The sequence below is a fragment of the Mastigoproctus giganteus genome, chromosome 12 (genome assembly GCF_048544385.1).
Source record: "Mastigoproctus giganteus isolate SK-2022 chromosome 12, ASM4854438v1, whole genome shotgun sequence".
Lineage (NCBI taxonomy): Eukaryota > Metazoa > Arthropoda > Arachnida > Uropygi > Thelyphonidae > Mastigoproctus > Mastigoproctus giganteus.
In genome coordinates, this window is record NC_143586.1 from 85,792,280 (window position 1) to 85,814,916 (window position 22,637).

A 22,637-nucleotide genomic window follows, 5' to 3' on the forward strand; every position below is an offset into this window, starting at 1 on the left:
ATGTCATTAGTGCCAATATGTACAACAATATCACCTTTTATGCCCTTAAGAGATAATATTTGCTCTACAACATTGTCAACTTCTGCTTCTGGCATACATACCCTGGTCCTATTCTACCTATCCTTTTCGCACAATATATTTCCCACTTCCCTGACAATAGTGTTACCAACAATCCCAGAGCAAAATGATATTCTGGTAATGGAGAGGAAGAAAGTGAAAGAAAAATTAAAACTAAAAGTAAGGCACCCGAGGCTGAAGTAATTTATTCAATTATATTAAAAGAAGTGGAAAACCTCTGGCCATAATTATGACAGCATCTCTGCATACAGTGAAGATCCTAGTTTGGAGATTTTCATATTCTTCCTCCTCCTACCAAAGGATGCAGTGAGTGATTACAGATCTGTAAGTTTCATTTTTGTTCCAGAGGAAATAATGAATCATCATTTTGACAGGAATACAGTTATATGCAATCACAGGACAGATTTGTTAACCTCCTGTAGAATTTATTAACCTCCGTATTTTTATCAGATCTCATCTGTCTTGTGATGATGCAGTAACAAAGGAACTGGATAAAAATTGTATATGATGTCACTTAGATTTCAGTAAAGCTTTTTACGCTGAAAGACTTGACGCTATAGATATAAAGGGGTGGTTATTAATGGCCACTGCTCTTCTTAAACTAATGTTCTTAGTGGAGTCCCTCAGAGTTCTGTGCTGAGTGCTTTACTGTTTTCAGCATTTCTTAATGATCAAGAAAATATCAAGCTTATATATATTTTGCAGATAATACAAAGGTTGGCAAGGTAGTTAATGACAGGAATTAAGGCATACTATTGCAGCCAGGAAAACTAGGCAGATGGGCTGAGAAGTGGCAAGGTACTGGTTTTTGGTCACAATAATCCCAGAACAGTAATATCAATTCTCTGCCATCCTAAATGTGATACAATTATTGTATCATACTTAAGATGGTGGAGAATAAAAAAAACATTGGGGTAATTGTACCATCTGTTCTCTGAGCTGTGCAGACATATTTTATAGGACAGCTCATGCAATTCTATCAATGATATACAAGGTGGTGATCATCTTGTTGTATAAAGCAATGGGTAGGTTGCATCTTGAATATAGCATAAAGATCTGTAAATCTCATCTTAAGAAGGATGTAGGTCTTGGAATGGGTGCAGAAAAAAGCAAAAAGATTATTAGGGAGCATAAAAGGGTTTTTTTTTTTTTTTTATGTGAACCCCAAACACGAGACGTATTAGAACCTATAGTACTTAGTACCGTGCTTGGGTTGGAAGTTGAAAAGACAAAAGAAGATATTTGTTGACATTGGACTTGAACTTCTATAGACTGTAATTTTCAGGAAATACGTATGAAGGAAGGTTGTTCCAGAAAACGGCAGTTGAATGAATAAATGAGGAAGATGAAAAGTTGGTTCTGTGGGTTTGAAGTTGGACAGTAAATGGATGTTGGCTGGTGGCGGCGTGTTCGGACTGTTTTGAAAGAGAGAGCGGGAATTATAGAAGCCAATTCAGAAGAACAGTGCCCGTGGAAGTATCTGTAGAAGAGACATGCAGCAGAAACAGTACGTCTATGAGAAAGCGAGTGGAGAGACTCTGTTAGAGATGAATCATTAATTAACCTAACTGCCCTCTTCTGAATGGAATCAAGAAGCCTGAGAGAGGTTTTGGGGGCACCACCCCAGATGTGGGAACAATATTCCATGGCAGGGCAGATTTGCGATTTATACAGAGTGAGCAGCTGTTCGGAAGAAAAGTAACGCCGAGAGCGAAAGAGAAAACCAAGTTTTTTAGATGCAGAGGAAGCAATATTTGTAATGTGCTTGTGCCAAGAGAGATTAGAAGTCAGAGTAATCTCCAAAAGAGATATATCATTTTGCCTAGAAATCGGAGTGTCACTAAAGATAAGCATAGGAGCAGAAGAATCCTTTTTGCGAGATATAAGACAAGACTGAGTTTTAGAAGGGTTGAAATCAACTAAGTTGTCTTTGCCCCATTGGAGAATTACCTGAAGATCGGCATTTAAGGAATTGGTAGCAGATTTTCGAGAAGTTGAAGCTGATTGAGCAGGACAAGGTTTCTCAAAATGGAAAGTGGAATACAATGTGCTATCATCGGCAAAACTATGGATAGGATTTCCAGTCAATGGAAGAAGGTCATTAATATACAAGAGGAAAAGAGTGGGAGAAAGAACTGAACCTTGGGGGACACCGGCATTAATGGAGAAGTTAGAAGACAGAGAGCCATCCACCATCACCCTCAGTGAGCGATCAGAGAGAAAACTGGATAACCAATTACTAAAAACAGTTGGCAAACCATAAGATGGAAGCTTGTTTAGAAGACCTTTATGCCAAACACGATCAAAAGCCTTTGAGATGTCAAGAGCAACTACTTGTGTTTCACCGAACCTTTCCATTGAATTAGTCCATAAATGGGTAACATAAGCCAGGATATCACCAGAGGATCGACACTGACGGAATCCATACTGGTGATCGTTGATAAGACGGCAGGTTTCTAGGTAGTTTAAGAGTTGGCGGTTAATTGATTTCTCCATTACTTTAGAAAGAGTAGAAGTAATTGCAATGGGACGATAATTGGATGGGAGGGATTTGTCACCCTTTTTAGGAACTGGCTGGATATGAGCAAATTTCCAAGCAGAAGGAAAAACACCTTTAGAATAAGAAAGTGAAAAAAGGCGGCAAAGAATAGGAGTAAGTTCAGGAGCACAGGTTTTAAGAACAAGTGGAGAAATACCATCAGGACCTGGAGCTTTCTTAGCATCGAGATTCATCAAAATCCTTCTGATATCCTTTTGACGGAAGACCACAGGAGGCATTGAATGGAGTGTGTTGGGAATGGTGGGAGGTGTTTTACCAAGATCATTAATACATGAGCTGGAAGAAAAATGGGATGCTAGCAGGTCAGCTTTATCCTTGGCTGAAGTGACAACAGAACCATCTGGTTTGGACAAGGTGGGAGCAGAGATGGGCAAACGTTGCGGCCAATAGCTTTGGCAAGAGACCAGAATGCTCGGCTACCATTAGGGCAAGAAGAAAGTTTTCTACTTTAGCCTGTTCAAACTCTAGTTTGGACTGATTAATAACTGCTTTACAATTGTTGCGAGCTTTGGTGTAGGCAGAAAATGACACTGAAGAATTAGAAACAGGCCAATTACGATATGCAACATACTTCTCTTGAAGAGCCTTAGCACATTTATTGGAAAACCAAGGTTTATATAATGGACGAGATCTTAAAGTGGAGTGTGGGATAAAGGATTCCATTCCTGCAAGAATAATTTCACTGACACGATCTGAGCAAACGTTGACATCAGAAGTTTTGAAACAGTAATCTGACCAAGGAAAAGAAGAAAAGAAGTCTCGCAGGTCATCCCATTTTGCATTCTTGTAATGCCAAACAACACGAGGTTAGGAATAGCCATGAGATAAAGGTTTCATTGGAGTAGAGACAATCACCAAGTTGTGATCTGAAGTACCTAAAGGAGCTCTCACTTCGACCGTGTACTTAGAAGGGTTGTTTGTGAGAAAAAGAACAAGCGTATTGGCTGTATGATTAGGACTGTCCGGTATTCTTGTAGGTAAATGAACAATCTGTGCTAGGTCATTAGTAATTGCAAAAGCCTCAGCATCTCGACCCACTGGGTCAGTGTGACTAGAAAATGGAAGCCAGCTGGAGTTGTGAACATTAAAATCACCAAGGAAAATTACCTCATTGTTAGGAAAGCTGGACTGGAGAAAGTCAAGTTGCAAAGAGAGGAAGTCAAAGAGCTCCAAGTGATTAGTGGAGTTGGGAGAACGGTAGAGACAACAGATGAATTTGACACAATGAAGTAGAGCGATTTTAAGCCAGAGAAGATCAAAGAGAGAAGATTCCAAATTGCCAAGTCTCTGACAGGGAATATCAGAACGGACATATGCACAAGTACCACCTTTGAGGCGAAAGGAATCATACAGCGAATAATTTGGGCATCTTAGATGAGCAGTAGTTGAATCAACCGATAACTGAAATTCTGTGAAAAAGTACATGTGGTTTGGCAGACTGCAAGTGGAAATGGACATTGTTGAGATTAGAATTGAGACCACGTATATTTGTGAAATGAATTAGGAAGTGCTTGGGAGGTTTAGATCTTTTCGCAGATAAGCTTGCTCTATTAGTTTGACAATTCGTGGTGTATTCAATGGTAAGAAAAAGTGGGTGGGACATGCTGTATGAAGTAATGAAATTTTTGGATATGGCATACACGTGGTAAGAATATACCCAGATCCTTGACATAACGTGGCCTCGACAATGCTCCCCGCATACACACTACTCGGACTCCTTCCAGTCACTATCTGGCAGAGTAGAGGTAGCAAGATTATACACTAGCTGATCCAGAAGCCTCCTAGAGAGTTAACCAATAGGTTTGGTCTGGTGTACTAACTAGCGGCTAGCCTACGAACACCGTTTTAGAGCTGTACTCTCGAAATGTAAGGAATATTGGATCTCGCCACGACGTTCATCATAACCTCAAAAGTGCCAGAGGTGTATTCAACTCTAGCAGTAAGCTACAGAATCTTGAAATAACTGGGAGTAAAGTGGAGGAGAAACTGTTGAAGATAAACACAAGAAAGGCACCCGGGGTGGATGGGATCTATCCAGTTATATTAAAGGAGGCAGCAAAGGAAGTAAGCAAACCCTTAGCCATAATTATGAGAGCTTCCTTGGACTCAGGGGAGGTATCCATAGACTGGAAATGTGCAAATGTGACCCCAATTCACAAAGGAGGATCAAAGGCTGACACAAGTAATTATAGACCTGTGAGCTTAACTTCTGTTCCAGGAAAATTAATGGAGGCACTGATTAAAGAAGCACTGCAGGATCATTTAGACAAGACTTCAGTTATAGCTCAGACACAGCATGGTTTTGTTAAGGGGAAGTCTTGCCTGACCAACTTGATTGGATACTATGATGCAGTCACAAAAGAACTGGATGTAGGGAATAACTTTGATATTATATACTTGGATCTTAGAAAGGCTTTTGATACTGTTGCACATGGAAGACTGCTACACAAATTGGAGCAGTGTGACATTGGAGGCAAATTGCTGCTATGGATAAAGGGGTGGTTGAGGGGGAGAAGACAGAGAGTGGTAATCAATGGACACTGCTCATCGTGGACTGATGTTATTAGTGGAGTCCCTCAGGGCTCAGTGTTGGGTCCATTATTGTTTTCTGTATTTATAAATGATATTGATGATGGTATATCGGGATTAATGTCCAAGTTTGCAGACGATACAAAGGTTGGCAGGGTTGTCAAGGACACTACTGACACTATGCTGCTGCAACAGGATCTGGAAAGGTTGAGCAGATGGGCTGAGAGGTGGCAAATGAAGTTTAACATTGACAAATGTAAAGTACTACACATGGGAAACAGCAACCCCAGAGCAACGTATCAACTCTGTGGTACAACACTGACAGTGGTAGAGAATGAAAGGGACTTGGGGGTGGTTGTGCAGGCAGATATGAAGTTCTCTGAGTAGTGCAGACGGGCTGCAAGAGTAGCTCATGGAGTATTGTCAATGATATACAGGAATTTTTCCAGCAGGGATAAGGAGGTGATTATTCCATTGTATAAGGCGATGGTCAGGCCACACCTAGAGTACTGTATACAGGTCCTCATTTCAAGAAGGATGTAGAGCTGCTGGAACGAGTACAGAGAAGGGCAACAAGATTAGTGAATGGAACAAAGGGGTGCTCTTACGAAGAAAGGCTTAAGTTTTGCAAATTACAGTGTCTGGAGACTAGACACCAGCGAGGTGATCTGATAGAGGTGTATAAAGCCTTGAATGGTTTAAGCATGCTCAATGCTGATGGGATTCTTCCTCTAGCTCAGAATAATCACCTGAGAGGGCATAAATTCAAATTGAGGAAAGACAGATGTAGGATAGACGTGCGGAAATTTGCCTTTAGCCAGCGGGTGGTTGGTTGGTGGAACAGACTTCCATCCCTTGTGGTGGAGGTTGATAGCCTAAATAAGTTTAAGGCTCAGCTGGACAGGTATTTTGAACGAACAGAGGGGTGAAGTGGAAGTGGTTTTTTTTTTTTTTTTTGGCTGATGCTGCATAAGCTTGCTTTCTTGCATCAAATGCCTCTACTAATGCTAATGTGCTTGGGAGGTTTAGATCTTTTCGCAGATAAGCTTGCTCTATTAGTTTGACAATTCGTGGTGTATTCAATGGTAAGAAAAAGTGGGTGGGACATGCTGTATGAAGTAATGAAATTTTTGGATATGGCATACACGTGGTAAGAATATACCCAGATCCTTGACATAACGTGGCCTCGACAATGCTCCCCGCATACACACTACTCGGACTCCTTCCAGTCACTATCTGGCAGAGTAGAGGTAGCAAGATTATACACTAGCTGATCCAGAAGCCTCCTAGAGAGTTAACCAATAGGTTTGGTCTGGTGTACTAACTAGCGGCTAGCCTACGAACACCGTTTTAGAGCTGTACCCTCGAAATGTAAGGAATATTGGATCTCGCCACGACGTTCATCATAACCTCAAAAGTCATCAATCATACTGCATGATGGAAGAGATAGGGAAGGGTTGACCGGAACTTAGCTCTAGAGACAAAACATGGGTTCCACCACGTCAAGCCTCCAATAAACAAAGTGGTGGTATTTCACCGGTTGATGAGAGTCATCTACCACCTAGTACTGCCTGGTAACATAGAGGGTCTGCGTTCCTCCATGTGGTGTGGGTGCCACACCTCGACCCCTGCTTACCTTGGTTCACACCTGGGTGGTCACCCACCATGTACTTGTGCAAGGAGGTTATACCCAGGATTACTAACAGTCCCACCATCGTGAAGGTGCAAACAGAGGATTTGGCTGTCACAGACCGTCTGGACTTCACCGAAATTGGGTCCACTTGACTTGAGTGTCACCCGAATATCAGTTGCATCAGCGTTTTAGACTCCCAGGTGGCAAATACAGCTTGTCTGGCATATCTGAGAGAATGTCTGTGACAACCTCAAGGACCAAATAAAATAAATTCTTACCATGAAAGACATCAGTTCTCAAAATTATAGCATATGGTCACTAGACACCATTAGGAAACCTAATTGAAATGTTTAAATTTTTAAGTGGATAGAGTAAACTAATGATAGCACTTTTTTTTTCTGAGACAAAATAACACAAATGGACAACTTTAAATTGAAAAGTATGGTTTTAGGATAGAATGCGAAAATTTATTTTCAGCCAGAGAGTAATTGATTTTTAGAATACCATCAGGTGTTGTGGAAATAGTAATACACTGCTTGACAAAATTAACAAACATGTAGGGAACATGACTCGTGCAGCTCACAATGAAGTGGGATGAAATTTGGTATGGTGGTGTACCATAGAATAATGATGAAAAGAGACAGGGAGAAACTTCAGACAGGTATAAGGGGCATTTAATAGTTGTATAAAAATTACCAAAAAAAAAAGTCACGTTAAAGAAATCAATACAAGATGCTCGAAAATATGGTCACATGACATCAGTACAGTGTATGATCTCCTCCAATGGCTAAACACACCTGACAGCAGTGACCCATACATGATATAAGCCTATAACATCCTGAGGCAACAAATCCCATGCCACCTAGTGGTTCCTTTATCTGCAGATTCTTAATGCATGAAGAATCACTACTGATAATCAGATCAAGAGTATGCTAGTGTGTGAGTGACCAACTCACAAATTCCAACTCTTGGAAATTAAAATCCCCCATTATAAGACACTGATTTACTGGACCACTCTATTTCTCTGCACAATTGCTCATTATACTCATCAGATTCATTAGGCCTATAACACACAACTACTCTCATTTTTCCTTTCCCAGTGCTTATGTCACACCAAACAGACTCAACATTGCATTGTCCAACAACATCAATTGGATGCATTCCCTTAGATTTTGTGTTTCTTGACTAACAGCATATAGCCTCAAATAAATATTTCCTTTGAAATTTATTTGCAACCAAGGAAAAATAATTTTTTTTTGTTTCCCTGAGGTTATTTTTTTATTTACAACCATAACCCCTCCTCCCTTTCTATACACATTGTACTCCCCAAATTGCAATTCTGTACTGCTTATGTCTGTGTTATTGTTATGCAAGACTTATGAACATGATATCGCTTGTGAAGAGTACACATACACAGAGAGGAAAGAGACTTAAAAAAAAATGTAATACAGGAGGAGAGTAATAGATATTACTCTTGGGTAAGTTTAGAGAACAAAAATCTATAGTTTTATTAAGTGTTCTACAAAGTTATTATCTTAGTAATTAATTAATAAGGAGATATTAATTAATTACTAAAATATTAATTAATTAATAAGGATCTATGTACTTTTCATTTCTGTTGATCACAGATAATGAAAAGATCATTTAATTTAAGAGATAAAAATTAAATGCACCTGAAATGTAATGCACTGTGTAGATTAATTTCTTTGCAAATGACTTGTTTTTACACACAGTGTTATGGTAATAGAATATATGTATGCTCAGAAATTTTTTGAAAAATCAAGTGGTGATTTTTCATTTCAAATTCACTGTTCATAACTTACAGTATCATTGGTTCCTTAGATTTATACCTGTATAATAATTTTACTCAACACTGTATATATAACATATTATCAACAGAATGTAATTCCATGGACTTGAATGAACTGAACCGCTAAATATAACAACTACAGCCCTATTTTGAAAAAAAATTTTATACATACTCCATCGCTACATTTTTCTCACTCTTAAGTTACAAAACGAAACACTATGTACATATTGCTGTTAGCACCTGATTGCTGTACCAATTGCCATAAAGGTACCAAATGTTCCTCCACCTTGAAGCATTACCTTACCAACATTTTGAATCAGTTCCCTTCCTCGTAATCCATACCTAAAAAAAAAAAAAAAAAAAAATTATCTATAACTGGTACCATGACGACAAACTAAAAAACAAAAAGGTATTTCATTCTACTACTTTAGTGGAAAATAAATATGAAAACTACTTGCATTTTGTATTGGCTGGACATAGTTATATATATGATGCAGCATTCTACAGTGCACAGCTACCAATAACAGGAGGAAAACAGATTTCTACTCAGAAGGAAAAAAAAAAAAAAGTAGTTCTCCACAAAAAAAAAAAAAAAAAGAAGGAAAGCAGATTTTTCAGAAAAATAAGGTTTTTAACACAGCAGTGGTAGCACCAAACAGGTGTAACTCCAAAATAACAATCCCACCCCACATTATACAGAGTTTAAAAGTGATTTTTATGGCATTCACAGTTATTAAATGTGTGAACCTGTCCAGTTCACTGCCGCCATATTTGCAACTATTTTGCTTGAACAGCAGTAGCACAGTTAAATTTCATAACAACATTCACTGTTGTTATGAAATTTCGAATTGTGTGTTTAAGGTTACTTGCTTTTGTCTCTTGATGGTTCTATAAATATTTCCTATATTACACAAGTTGTTTCTGAAAGATTTTATTTATTGATGTTTTTGCATAATAAAGATGAGAACATGAAATAATACTGACTCAAGTTGGCTACTACTGTGTGTGTAACAACATGTATAATTTTAAATATATCTGAAATGGAACTAACAGAACAATATGTGTGTTTTTTAATAATTTTTTTAAAATTATGTACATAATAAGCAGATATATATAAATAGACACATAGGCATGCTTCAAATTTCGTACACTTCACGGTCATTTTAACTGGAAAATGAAAGAGACAGGATCCGTGTTAATATTTTATATCTAATTTGTTTTTTTTTTTGTTTTTTTTTTTAGCAGAATTAATATTTTTGTGTTTTGTTGAAAATAAAAAGGTGTAAACACAACATTTTTTAAAATATTTAATTAAAAAATAAAAAAGTTATGTGCAATAAGTATTCAACCCATTAAGAAAAGATGAGACACTGGTACTGTCCAACCAGAGTTAAAAAAAAAACTTAAAAGTAACCACCAAGCTGCCAGGTCTAGTCCATATTACACTAAGAAATTAAATTTCACTGACAACATACATATTTTATATTAAAATATAGCAACAGAATTATTTACTACTACAGTACACTTTCAAACATTAGCAAGCCCAAGATTTTTGTCTGTAGATTTCCACTTGGCTTGTCTGTTAGACAACAACAAATTATGACTGCTTCATAAAAAATACTATTGCAGACTTTGCCCTCTTCAGAAATGTTGAGTCAAAGTTTTGTTTATAACAATGACATAGCTGTTTAGACTTTGTTGTCAAAGTGCATTCCAAAAGCTTTACTAAAAAGAGAAGTTCTGAACTTGAGGGTTTCACCCCGCCCCCTTCTCTCACCAAGCTGAATTTCTCAGTTAGCATTATTGTAAGGAATTGTTAAAGTGCCAAGCACAATTTGAAATAATTTTATATTTCAAACTTCCCTGTCAGTTCTCCAACCAAGGAATATTGTACATCAATTATTTCTTCTTTCGTAATTTCTCACATTAAAAATGACAACTGATCTGCAAAATATCATTTCTTTACCTTCAATGATATTGAGAAGTACTGGAATTTTTTTTTTTTTTTTGGTAAAATCAATTCATTTCAATTCGGTTCAAAAACCCGTTTAAGAAATAGCTAATGGATGATGAATTGGTTCTCCAAATATTTAAGTAAATTTAAGTTAAATAATATTTAATTTACAGGTGTAACTCCAAAATAACAATCCCATCCACATTACACAGAGTTTTTAAAAGTGATTTTTATGGCATTCACAGGGTAATTAAATGTGTGAACCTGTCCAGTTCACAGCTGCCATATTTTCAACTATTTTGCTTGAACAGCAGCAGCACAGTTAAATTCATAACAACATTCACTGTTGTTATGAAATTTCGAATTGTGTGTTTGTTTAAGGTTACTTGCTTTTGTCTCTTGATAGTTCTATAAATATTTCCTATATTACACAAGTTGTTTCTGAAAGATTTTATTTATTGATGTTTTCGCATAATAAAGATGAGAATTGCTATCTATGAATTCTCTTCGGAGCCAACAGACTTTCAATTGCCATAAAGAAATGCACTTTGGTCTTAGGAATTCATAATAGAAAGTCAGCTGGCCACCAAAGTTCACAGTTTAACAAATGTATTCATAAAGTCATATAGTACAACAGCTTCTGCCATGAGTGAATTAGTTAAACAAAGTTGTAACCAGGGCCATTCCAGGGTGTATTGCTGCCATGGTGTGAACTTATTTTTTGCCTAAAAAGAGAAAAATTATGTAATTTTTAAAACTTAATTTCATTTTCAATTAGTATTCAATTGAGTTTTATGTTTTAATTGTGACTCATAAAAATGTTTTGGATCAACCATTGTGGATACAAAAAAATATTCTTTGAATAATGTTTGATATTTTATTAATGCAAACAAAACAAAAATAAATATAAAACAAACAGATATTTTGGAATATTTATTACATTATTTTAAATAAAGTAATAAATAAAAATGTAAATGTTGCACAGAATAAAATAACCAATTAAAATTTGAAACAAATTATACGTGCCTTGCTTTCGTCATAGCAAAATCTGATGCAAGTTTTTTCATGTCCAAAATTTCACTGATTTCACTTTCCATTGAAAATAAAGCTAAATGATTTTTTAAGTCTGTCTTGTCCCACTGATGATTGAATATGTTTTTTTTTTATTAGTTAGTTTTGAAAAAAAATGTCTGGGAAAAACTTAAATTATTTTTTAAATACAGGTGACCCCCGCTTAACACTGATAATTCTGTATGACTTCCTTTCTTAATAGGCATGTCAATTGTAGGCATACACTCCTTCTTCCGTGTACTATTATATACAAATAATTAGTTACTTATTTATACACAATTTTTTGACCTACATTAATTTTATCTGTCAACTACAAGTTATCCTGGGGCCTCTGACTGCGTTAACAAAATTCCAGGCAATTTATTTATTTAGCTAGAAAATTTAGTGAAACAATTGACAATACACATGAAAAAATTTAGCATGTTTAATTATAGAAACTGACTTAAATACATACAAAACTTTTCTTTTCCATATTACATCTGTAATATGGAAAAGAAAACTTTTCCATATTACAGATGTTCCCCCACTGGGATAGACAATTTCAACAAGTCCGTTCTATATCTCATTCTAAATTGAATTACCGTATTTCCCCATGTATAAGATGCAACTTTTTTCAAAAAATTTGGGGTCTAAAAACTGGGTGGGTCTTATACAGTGGTTGTAGATTTTTTTTACTTGCATTTCCCGCTTTTTTCGCACTTGTCTTTGCGCTCATTATTTCGCACTGGTTACCAGTATATTAGGTTACATTTTACCACATTCTGCCCAGAAATGGCTCAGAAAAGATTTTCGTACAGTGCTGAATTCAAGTTAAAAGTGATCCAGTTTGCAAAAGTGAATGGAAATCGTGCTGCTGAACATAAGTTCGGTCCTCCTCCAACTGAGAAAACAATCCAAGACTGGCTACGGGAAGAAGAAACCCTACCGAAAACGCCACGGCAGAAGGCCATGAGAGGCAAGTCAGCAAAATCGCCTGATTTAGAGAGGGAATTGAAGATATGGATTGAGGAGCAAAGGGCAATTGGAATTCCTGTCCACAAAGATGGTTCAGCATGAGGCAAGAAGAACTGCTGGTGAAAAAGTTACTGATTTCAAAGGAGGACACAATTGGTGCTTCAGGTTCGTGAAACTGAATGGACTAAGCATGCGTAGACGCACCAGACTTTCCCAAAAGATGCCTGAAAGCTATGAGCAGAAGGTCCTTGAATTTCATCGTTTTGTCATTCAATGTCGGAAGACATCAGTTTGAGATGGGACAGATTGCAAATATGGAAGAAGTCCCCCTTCAATTTGATGTCCCAAGTAACAGAACTGTTGATAAGAAGGGGGTGAAAACTGTAACTGTGAAGACAAGTGGACATGAAAAGAGCCATTATACAGTTGTTCTAGCTTGTTGTGCGGACGGAACCAAGCTGCCTCCTATGCTGATTTTCAAACGCAAAACAATGCCAAAAGAAGACATTCCTCGAGGAGTGATTGTCCACGTTCATGACAAGGGTTGGATGGATCAGGATGGGATGAAGATCTGGTTTGAGAAAGTTTGGGAGCAGGAGACCAGGTGGGCTCTTATGCAAACCTGCCCTATTGGTGCTTGATCAGTTCAGGGCACATATAACAAAAAATACAAAGAAGATTGCTGCAGAGCAAAAACAAAACTTGCCATCATACCTTGACATCCCAGCTCCAACCACTTGATGTCAGCATTAACAAACCCTTCAAAGCTGACATGAGAAATGAATGGAACCAATGGATGAAGTCTTCTGGGGACAATTTGACACCAGCAGGAAGAGAGAAGAAAACCAACTATAGGAGAAGTTCGTATCTGGGTGAAAAGATCCTGGGATATCAAGGTTGAGATCATTGTCAAGTCATTTAAGTAGTGTGGCATTTCAAATGCCATAGATGGAACTGAGGACGAAGCAATATATGAAGACAGTGATTCGTCATCAGACAGATGAGGACAAGCTAATGGATGGGAGTTTTGACAGTTATGAATTTTATGATGAATAAAACTTGAGTTCAATAACTTTATGTAATACATTTTTTTTCAAATTTCGGGCCCCAAAATTAAGGTGCGTCTTATACATGGGGAAATACGGTATATAGTTCTTTATGACATCCAATTTGATTATCCAGCTACCTCCTAGGCTAGTCAAATTTATCACAGTTAGGACTTCAGAATGCCTTTCTCCCTTTTTTTTGGATTATTTCCATGACTAGGAATAATAATACGAAACAGTACTTACAATTACTTTCATTTCTCCGAGTTTTTGGACCAGCTCCTTGATCTTCCGGCACTTTCTTTAATAGCTTCCACATCAGATTCCTTGTTATTATCCAAGATTCTCCTCGACCAAACTCACTTTAATGTGGCCTATTCATACTAAACGGCCCACTTACTATAAATTTATCTACTCTCTTTGAACTATTAGTTACATATCTGCACCTAAGTACACGGGGTTCGAGCCCGTCTCCACCAAATACGGAGGATGCGGAAAGGTCAAGGAATAACCACCGCATATTCCCAGAGCAATATGGCCTTAGTTGCTAATGCTCCTAAAAACCAAATAACAACAACAACCTAACTACAACTCCCAACCATGACTTCTCTCGGCTACTAACTTACTCACTGCTTCCCAACTTGCTAACTCCGAAAAACTCCGCTTACTTGCCACCGAACCAGTCCTTATATATCTGAACTTTACCTAAATTTCCCTGAATTTCGACCTGACCTCCCCTCAGTAAGTCGAATATTCACCGTACATCTGAGAAATATGGCCTCGCCCTTAGATATTTTCCTAATGACTATTCCTTATCCCATTACAACTGTTCATTTTGTGTATAATTGTTGTTCACTGAAATTTGCTAATTATACAGAATATTCCCCATGTTAATTTTGCCCATATACTTTATTATTATCTTAATTTTAATTAATTTATTTATAAAAAAGATTTTTTTTTTTTTTAAATAAGCTTAAGCTTACAATTTGTTCCGGAAAAACAGAGTGCTAAGTGAATCCGCGCTTAGTGAGCGCCTCATTCCCATAAGGTAACATACGTATTTGTGAGTTGCGGTCAGTGCCATACGATATTTCCTAATCAATAATAAACAGTAGTGAAAAGATGCACAAATGTCGATCAAAATATTTAATATTCAAATATTTGTACATATAAAATATTCTGCATTATACGTATACAATTATGTGGTAACTACTTACGTATCAAAATTAAACTTAAAATTTCAATTAAAATCATGAATTTAATTGATCTAAATTGATTTTAATTGATTTAATTCAATTGATAAATTTAATCATGAAAAATGTGTTGACTTTGGGTTGTACTCTGGCCCTCTTCCTGGCAAACTAAAAGGAATTTTAATTTTAAATCCCCCGCAGCGTTACCATCCAACAATAAAGTCAACCAATCCTTCGCCTCTTTGAAACCTGGAATGTTTTTTCTTCTTTCAATATGAAACTTCTTTTAGGCATTTGTTTCCAAAAAAGTCCTACTTCACCTTTGTTAAAAACTTGTTGAGAAGTATAAACATACATTTATGAGACGCCATGAAGGAAAATGCCACCACAATGCATAAGATAGGTGAAAGATAGGTTAAAGATAGGTGAAAAGGAAAATAAAGTGAAGCCATCACTGGTCCTCTCTTTCTTAGAATCTACTACTCCAAAGACGCCTGGCTGTGAGCACTATTACAGTCAGGATTGAAGAGACACCACGTGCAACAACCGGTGAAGGACTGCCTCATTTCTCTATATTTTGTACATTTCTCTCATGCTTTTGTAATTTATAGCACTTTTGAGAAAATAATATCCTATAATTCTTTTAATTATATAAAATAATAAACACTAAGTTCTGTACCTTTCGGGTTAAGCATACACGTGCCCCATGTAACCACCAGACACATGACCCTGTCTTAACCTCTGTATGTAAATATCACCCCCTTTGCTTCCTGCTGTCCAGGGGGTGGCTCTTCAGCAGAGCAATAAACAGATTTAATAAATAAATAAATAAAATAAATAATACCTCTCTTAAATAATTTTAACAAGTTCTTTTTTGAAACTTTCGGCACCTTGATCTGTACTTGCGGCTTCTCCCTGGATTTTAAATCTATTCAACCAGCTCTTACTAGTTTTAAATGGTTCCACATGTTTTTTTTTTTTTTTTTTTTCAGATGAGTTTTCTTCAGATCATCATGTAGGCTAATCTCTCTCTCTCTCTCTCTCTCTCTCTCTCTCTCTCTCTCTCTCTCTCTCTCTTTTTTGTAATATTTAACTGAATTCTGCATTGGATATATATTATCTTTAATAAAATCAGTTAAAGTCTCTCCATTTCAATCCTAATAGCCAGCCTAGCCCTAATTGCTTGCAGTGGAACAGCTGTCTTTCCCACTGCTAAAATTAATTCTTTATTTTTTATAATTGTTCTTACAGTTAAATTTGACAATCCTAAATTATGGCACACATCCGCTTGTCGTTGACCAGAATTGATTCACTTCAAAACATCTAATTTAATTTTTTCAAATTCAATCTTTTTCTTACATTTGTAGTCTTTGTACTGTGTCCAGACGTTGCTTTTTCATTCTTATGCGCCATTATTCAAATGTGACTGCATTGGTTGCATTAACGTCGAAAATGTAACTGCATTGGTTGCATTAATTATGGTACAATGTTCGAGTAAACTGTCCATTACACAGGATGTCTAATACTGTACTGAGTGATGACTAGACTTCAGATAAATGCATATAATGCAAATATTACAAGCAATATACTTGATCATTTTTAAAATGTTGATCTTGAAACAATTTCGTTAAATATGCCAAAAATGCAATCTGTAAAAGAGCATTATAATGATTTGTGACAGCGTTATAGTCAGATACGGGTTATAATATAAGAACAGTGTTATAGTGAATCAGCGTAAAGCGAACCGCATTATAACGATGGTCTACTGTAGTAAGTTAATTTCTTCTGGACCTTGATTTTCTTCAAGCAAAATGTAATTATGAATAATTTGAATTTCTTCTGCTAAATCTACAGCAAAAATATATTTTGGGCAGTCTACTGGCATCTGATAATTTTAATTCCTAATCAGAGCAATGTTTTAAAATTTGTTCTGTTTGCATTTTACATAGAAACATTGAAGTTATGTAAAACATTAAAATTATTGTTATGATCCTTCAGTCATACAAAGAAATCTTTAATTGTATTATTTGTAGTATCTAATATTTCAAAGAAAAAATTAATTTTGAAAACATCTTTTGGATCCAAAACTGTCTCAGCTTCATACTGAAACAATTATGAAACAATACTGAAACAATTTTCTTTTCTTTTTTCTTTTGCTATTCTTATTTTCTGTGGGAAAACTTGAACTTATTTCAACAAGTTCACTGAAATGATTACTGCAGCTAAAATTTTGTATAATTTCTTTAAATGTTTTATTGATAAGTCAATGGTCTTAGTCTGTAATATTTTACTAGCAGCATTTATGTTAGAAAGAATTTCATGCCAAATAATTATGGAACAAATAAATTTAAAAGATCTAATTTTATCAGATAGAGTTTTAGCTTGATGTTTAGTGTTTATATCGAATCTGTTATTATCAGATATAATTTTATCAAAGACATTGTCAATTCTCGGTAATTCATATCTTAAAGGTTTAATAGCATCAATTCTGCTTTCCCAATGTGTACTGGATAAAGAATTTGGTGTCAAATTATAAATGTTATTTTTTAGGATTGCCCAATGTTTTGTACTTAAACGGTAGAGTTCTTGAGTAATTCCAAAGAAATCCACTGTCTCAAAAGATATTTTTGCTGCATCATTTACTACTAAATTTAAAGAATGCACTACACACAAAGTACAAAAAACAATTCCAGGGTTCATTTCAATAATTTTTTTTTTTGGAGGCCATTGTGTCTTCCCTTCATATTAGCTGTTTAGCATTAGCAGAGGCACATAATGCAGGAAAGCAGGCTTATACAGCATCAGCCAAAAAAAAAAAAAAAAAACCTTCCCATTTCACCAATCCAATTCACTCCAAAAGTTTGTCTAGTTCTGCCTTGATTTTTATTTAAGCTGTCAAATTTCCACAATGACGGATGGAAATTTGTTCCAGCAATCAACCACCTGCTGGCTAAAGGCAAATTTCCACACATCTATTCTACAACCTTCCTCAGTTTGAATTTATGCCCCCTCAGGTGCATAATCTGAGCAAGAGGAAGAATCCCATTAGCTTGCTCAAATCATTCAAGGCCTTATACACCTTAATCAGATCACCTCACAGGTGCCTAGCCTCCAGACGCTGCAATCTGCAGAAGTTAAGACTTTCTTGGTAAGAGCAACCCTTTGTTCCACTCACCAATCCTGCTGCCCTTCTCTGTACTCATTCCAGCAGCTCTACATCCTTCCTAAAATGAGGCTTCCAGACCTGTATGCAGTACTCAAGGTGTGGCTGACCATTGCCTTATATAAGGGGATAATTACCTCCTTATCCCTGTTAGCAAAATTCCTGTATATCATTAACAAGACCCCATGAGCTACTCTTGCAGCCTGTCTGCACTACTCATAATTTTTGGCTCAGTGTCCAAAATATGTGCATTAATATTATTTTGTTTTAAAAATTCAATGATAAAACGCTGTAAATCCATCACTTGTTGGTGGATTTACAGCGTTTTATGTAAATATAACGTTTCAATGATAAAAAACTGTAATTCTGCCACCATCAATTTGGCAGAAACCCAAAAAAAAACATTCTCTAATTTCTATTTTTGATGTTTCTTCACATTAAAAATTACAAATATTAGAATAACCATTAATTGTTCTTGTTAGCTAGCATCAGGTGCGCAGTCCAAAATTAAAAAATAATATTTAGCTTCTCAAAGCATTTCTAAAATTTTAGATTTGACATTATTTGCTAATATACTTAAAATCTTATTTTAAATTTTGTTCTTCCCCAAAAGATTTGGCATGCATTTTTTATTAATTTGAATTTTTTAAATGTGATCTGCCATTGTGGAATCAAATTTAGCTATCATTTAGATTGACTGTAAAAGTTTCCATTCTTGTTAACAAATAATTTTGAATTCGTGCCTCTTAAAGCCAAATTTTGTTTTATTAAATATTGCACAAAATAAACAATTCTTTTTAATACTGCTTGTCATCATAGCTTACTTTTTTTTTTCTTTTTTTGCTGCATTAAATTTTCGTCTGTCAGTTTAATGCATTAAATTCTGCATTAAACTGACATCTATCATGTTTCTCAACTCTAAATTTGTATTCAAATCAATTAATTTTTTAGATGCCCACTCAGCATGGGCCAAACTCTTTTTGTGAATAATGAATGGACAAATGTTGCCAATCTCGAAATACACCTTTTACGAGTGGAATATTATAGTTAAAAGAAAACAATTTTCAATTACAACAGAATACTACATTTTGTGATATTGAATAAAGTAACCAATTTTGGGAGGTTAATTCTCCATTTGGCAATTTTCTTTCATAATAATCTTGTGAAAAAAAATCTGCCATGATCATCTTTTGGGAAAACAACATTCTGTTTTATTTGCAATGAGCACAATTTTAATTTTGTCATTTAATATTTCTGGCCATTTGCCAGAATCACTAATAGAAATTGATGTGTCTTGCACATTATGATTTATAATTTCTTCTTCAAATTCTTGAGTTGATTCATCTTGCACAATATTATTAGCACTAGCAATTATTTCACCCAAATTTGACATTTTCAACTCATTTATTTGTATAGTTTCTTCTAAATTCATGCTGTTAATATGTACTAGGTTGATAACATCAGTTGGGCTGGAGAACTCAAACACCATGCATATAGGCATGTGCATGAATTGCCAAAATATTGCACATTGGTTGAAGAAAGGCATGTGCAGTGGGCAAACTTTGGTTGTGAAGACAAAGCCATCACTATCAATGTTGTTGGTATTGGTAACTTTGTTGAAAATAAACTGAATCATAAATTAAAATATACTGTGTTTGTATTAGTAAATATCAAACATGTGGACATGTGTTGTGTCTTATGTATGGTGGCACCTGGCACACTGTAATGAATACAGAACTCTGTAAAATGGCCAGAAATAAGTATGGAGTACAAGATTATGTTGGCCATGTCCTGTGTTGTTGTTTCTGGCCACTTAGCTACCAGGGGGCAGTGTTCACCAGGAAGGCTGCTCCCTAGTATCCATTCATACCACAAGCAAGTGGGCCACAACAATATGTGTACTAGGTATGTTCGTGTCAGACGGCACCTGGGATTTCTCCCATCTCCGCAACAATATGTGTACTGTCAATAGAAAGTGAAAAGTTAAGAATCCTGCATATACTGGAGGAAAAATTAATTCCAGCAGATTCTGTACCACTGGGAGCCCAGTGGTACAGAATCTGTACCACTGGGAGCCCAAACCAATGATACTGATTGCAATCCCCTCTAACTGGGCTACATGCCCAGTCAGGAGATTGCAATCAGAAGTCTCATCATTGGAGATAATCAGGGGGCAATGATAAGGTAGTAGCCATTGTTGCATAATAAAATTTCATGTAAACTTGGCTAGGACAAAATTGGGAGACACATGGAAAAACAGAAGACTCAATCAATTTGATGCCAGAATTACATGAAGTGTTGACGATGTTAGGTTCTGTATTAAGTAGGGTAAAAACATGAACGTTAATCAATAAGTTCTGTTCAAAAGGCAGGTAATTATATCCTAAGAGATTGCATTTGGGCTATATGACAGATATCCTGATAGTAAGGAAGCCAGTTAGCTGGTGCCATCTGTTAAAGATTTCTCTGGCAAATTCTTGTAAGATTTGAATAGTTTCCTTATTTGCACTTAAACCATATGCATTTCTATGAACAAAATGATGAGGCATAGTTGATATTTGTTTCCAAAAGTCTTGGCAGGTTAGGCAAGAATAAATTGCATGATTCCAGTCCTCTATGCCACCACATAAACAAGGATCTGCAGATGTGAGATTAAACTGTAAGAGCTTCACATTCAATGATCCATGTCCTGTTATTAAGTATGATGTGCAGAGAATTGGGAAGAACCATTTCTATACAATGTTGGAACAGGTAAATGAAATGTCAGATATAAATGACTTAGCAATAATACCTTTGGTAGACAAGGACCACCTGGATTACTCACAGATGGTGAGAAAATTCCAGCATTTCTTTCTTTGGGTCAGCAGTTGGACTGACAATAATATTTATGAAGGTGATATGTATCCCTTTCCTAATATAACAGCAGAGAACTTTACAAATAACATGAAAGTCAGTAAGTAAAGTGTCTGCAATAATTTGTAGCACCAATGTGGAGACTCTGTTCCACATATGTAGCAAGGCCAAGAAGAAAAGATCTTTGTATAGTTTCCAGTTTGGATTTTACAGTAAGAAGGCTGGAAACTATACAAAGATCTTTTCTCTTGGCCTTGCTACGTACATGATAAGGAGGCATATGATAGAACTAGAATAACAACAGTACAATACAAAAATACAGAGAGTATTATTTTCAGTCCCCATTCAGTCATAGAAATTTTGAAGAGCATTGCTGTAAAGTTTTTTAATCTTTTTAGAGAGATGCTTTAAGTGTGAAGGGCAGGCCATCTCCTAGACAATCATCTACGAGAACACCTAGGTGTTTGTGTGTGGAAACTAAAGGATGCAATTATGGCAGGCTTTCAATGATAAAATATCACTGGAAGCCTGGTATAATTTAATCTTCCCTTAAAAGATCACCATTTTTTTTTTGTCACTGAAACTGTGAGCTTATTTTGAGTGCTCCAGTCAGATAGTCTAGAGGGAATGTTTGCAGAAGTTTCTAAATTCACTCTGGAATTGCCTTGGACAAGAATGGATAAGTCACCAATGCAAGCTATAGTATGTGTGTATTTTTGTCAGGTCATCACTGAGGAGAATCCAATCATTTAGGATTAAGTTCCATACAAGAGGCCCAAGAATAGACCCCCTGGAGGTTACCTGGAGTAATATGTCTGAATACAGATTGGTGTTTAGTTTATATCAAAACAAAGTGATTACCAAAGTAGTCCTTTATGAAGGTATAATAACTGCAGGCAATTTGCTTCTCTAAGATAACGAGACACTCTCCAACGATAGTGTGTCAAAAGTACCTTCGAAGTCTATAAATAAAATTAGAGTGTATTTAATTGTACATTCATCTATAAAATTTTTCATTTTAAACTGCATCTTTGCAGCCACGGCCTAGTGTAGTCTTATTAAAGGGATGAAATTAAATTGGCCTCTGTAAGCAGTGAATTAATTCTGAGACTGATTAAACATTCAATAGTTTTCCTAATTGTGACAGCAAGGCAACTGGCCTGTAAGATTTTGGGTTGTGTTGAGGTGTTCCTGGTTTTGGTAATATTTTCAGCAAAGCTGACATCCAAATAACAAAAAAGGTACTAAATTCTAAGCATTTATTAAAGAGGTAAAAACGTGATTTGGTTGTAACTCATATCATAAAAACATTTAAGAAAAATACATTCCAGTAGATCTAGTCAAAGACATTTGTCCTTTATCATTGAATCAAATGCAGATTTTAATTCTCCTGATGAGAAAGGCAACACTGAAGTGGAGGTGAAATATGATTCATTTGAACTTCTGATTTCAGCCTGCAGAGGGAAGTCAAGAGTTGGATTGCAGGAAGAGTGTCTAGAATTTTATTGACAGTATTTGTTCCAGTTTAAAGAATCTTTAGTATTTGTATAACTGTCTTAAGGATATCTCCCAGATTTATTTTGTTTCTGCAAATTTTGTAAATCAAAACCCACATTCTCTTTAATAGCAGTTTTTACAAAATTTTGCCAATATTCCAATTTACTTTTTTTGAACTGTTTTGTTGTATAATTTCTTATATTTTTATATTTGTGGTGTAGTCTTGAGAGTTCTGATGGTAAGGTATTGTTTCTTCAGGCTATTTGAAATTAGCATTAATAGAGGCAAGTGATGCA

At 35.9% G+C, this 22,637-nt stretch overlaps 1 protein-coding gene across 1 annotated transcript in view; it reads right to left on the reverse strand.

Annotated features, from left to right (window-relative positions):
- Positions 1-8,755: 8,755 nt before the first annotated feature.
- Positions 8,756-22,637, reverse strand: part of LOC150077243 (reactive oxygen species modulator 1) — a 59,718-nt gene continuing 45,836 nt past the window's right edge. The window contains exon 3 of the mRNA XM_090386273.1: positions 8,756-8,952. Within this exon, the coding sequence (XP_090242399.1) occupies positions 8,844-8,952 (109 nt within the window). The 3' untranslated portion in view covers positions 8,756-8,843. The remainder of the gene's footprint in view (positions 8,953-22,637) is intronic.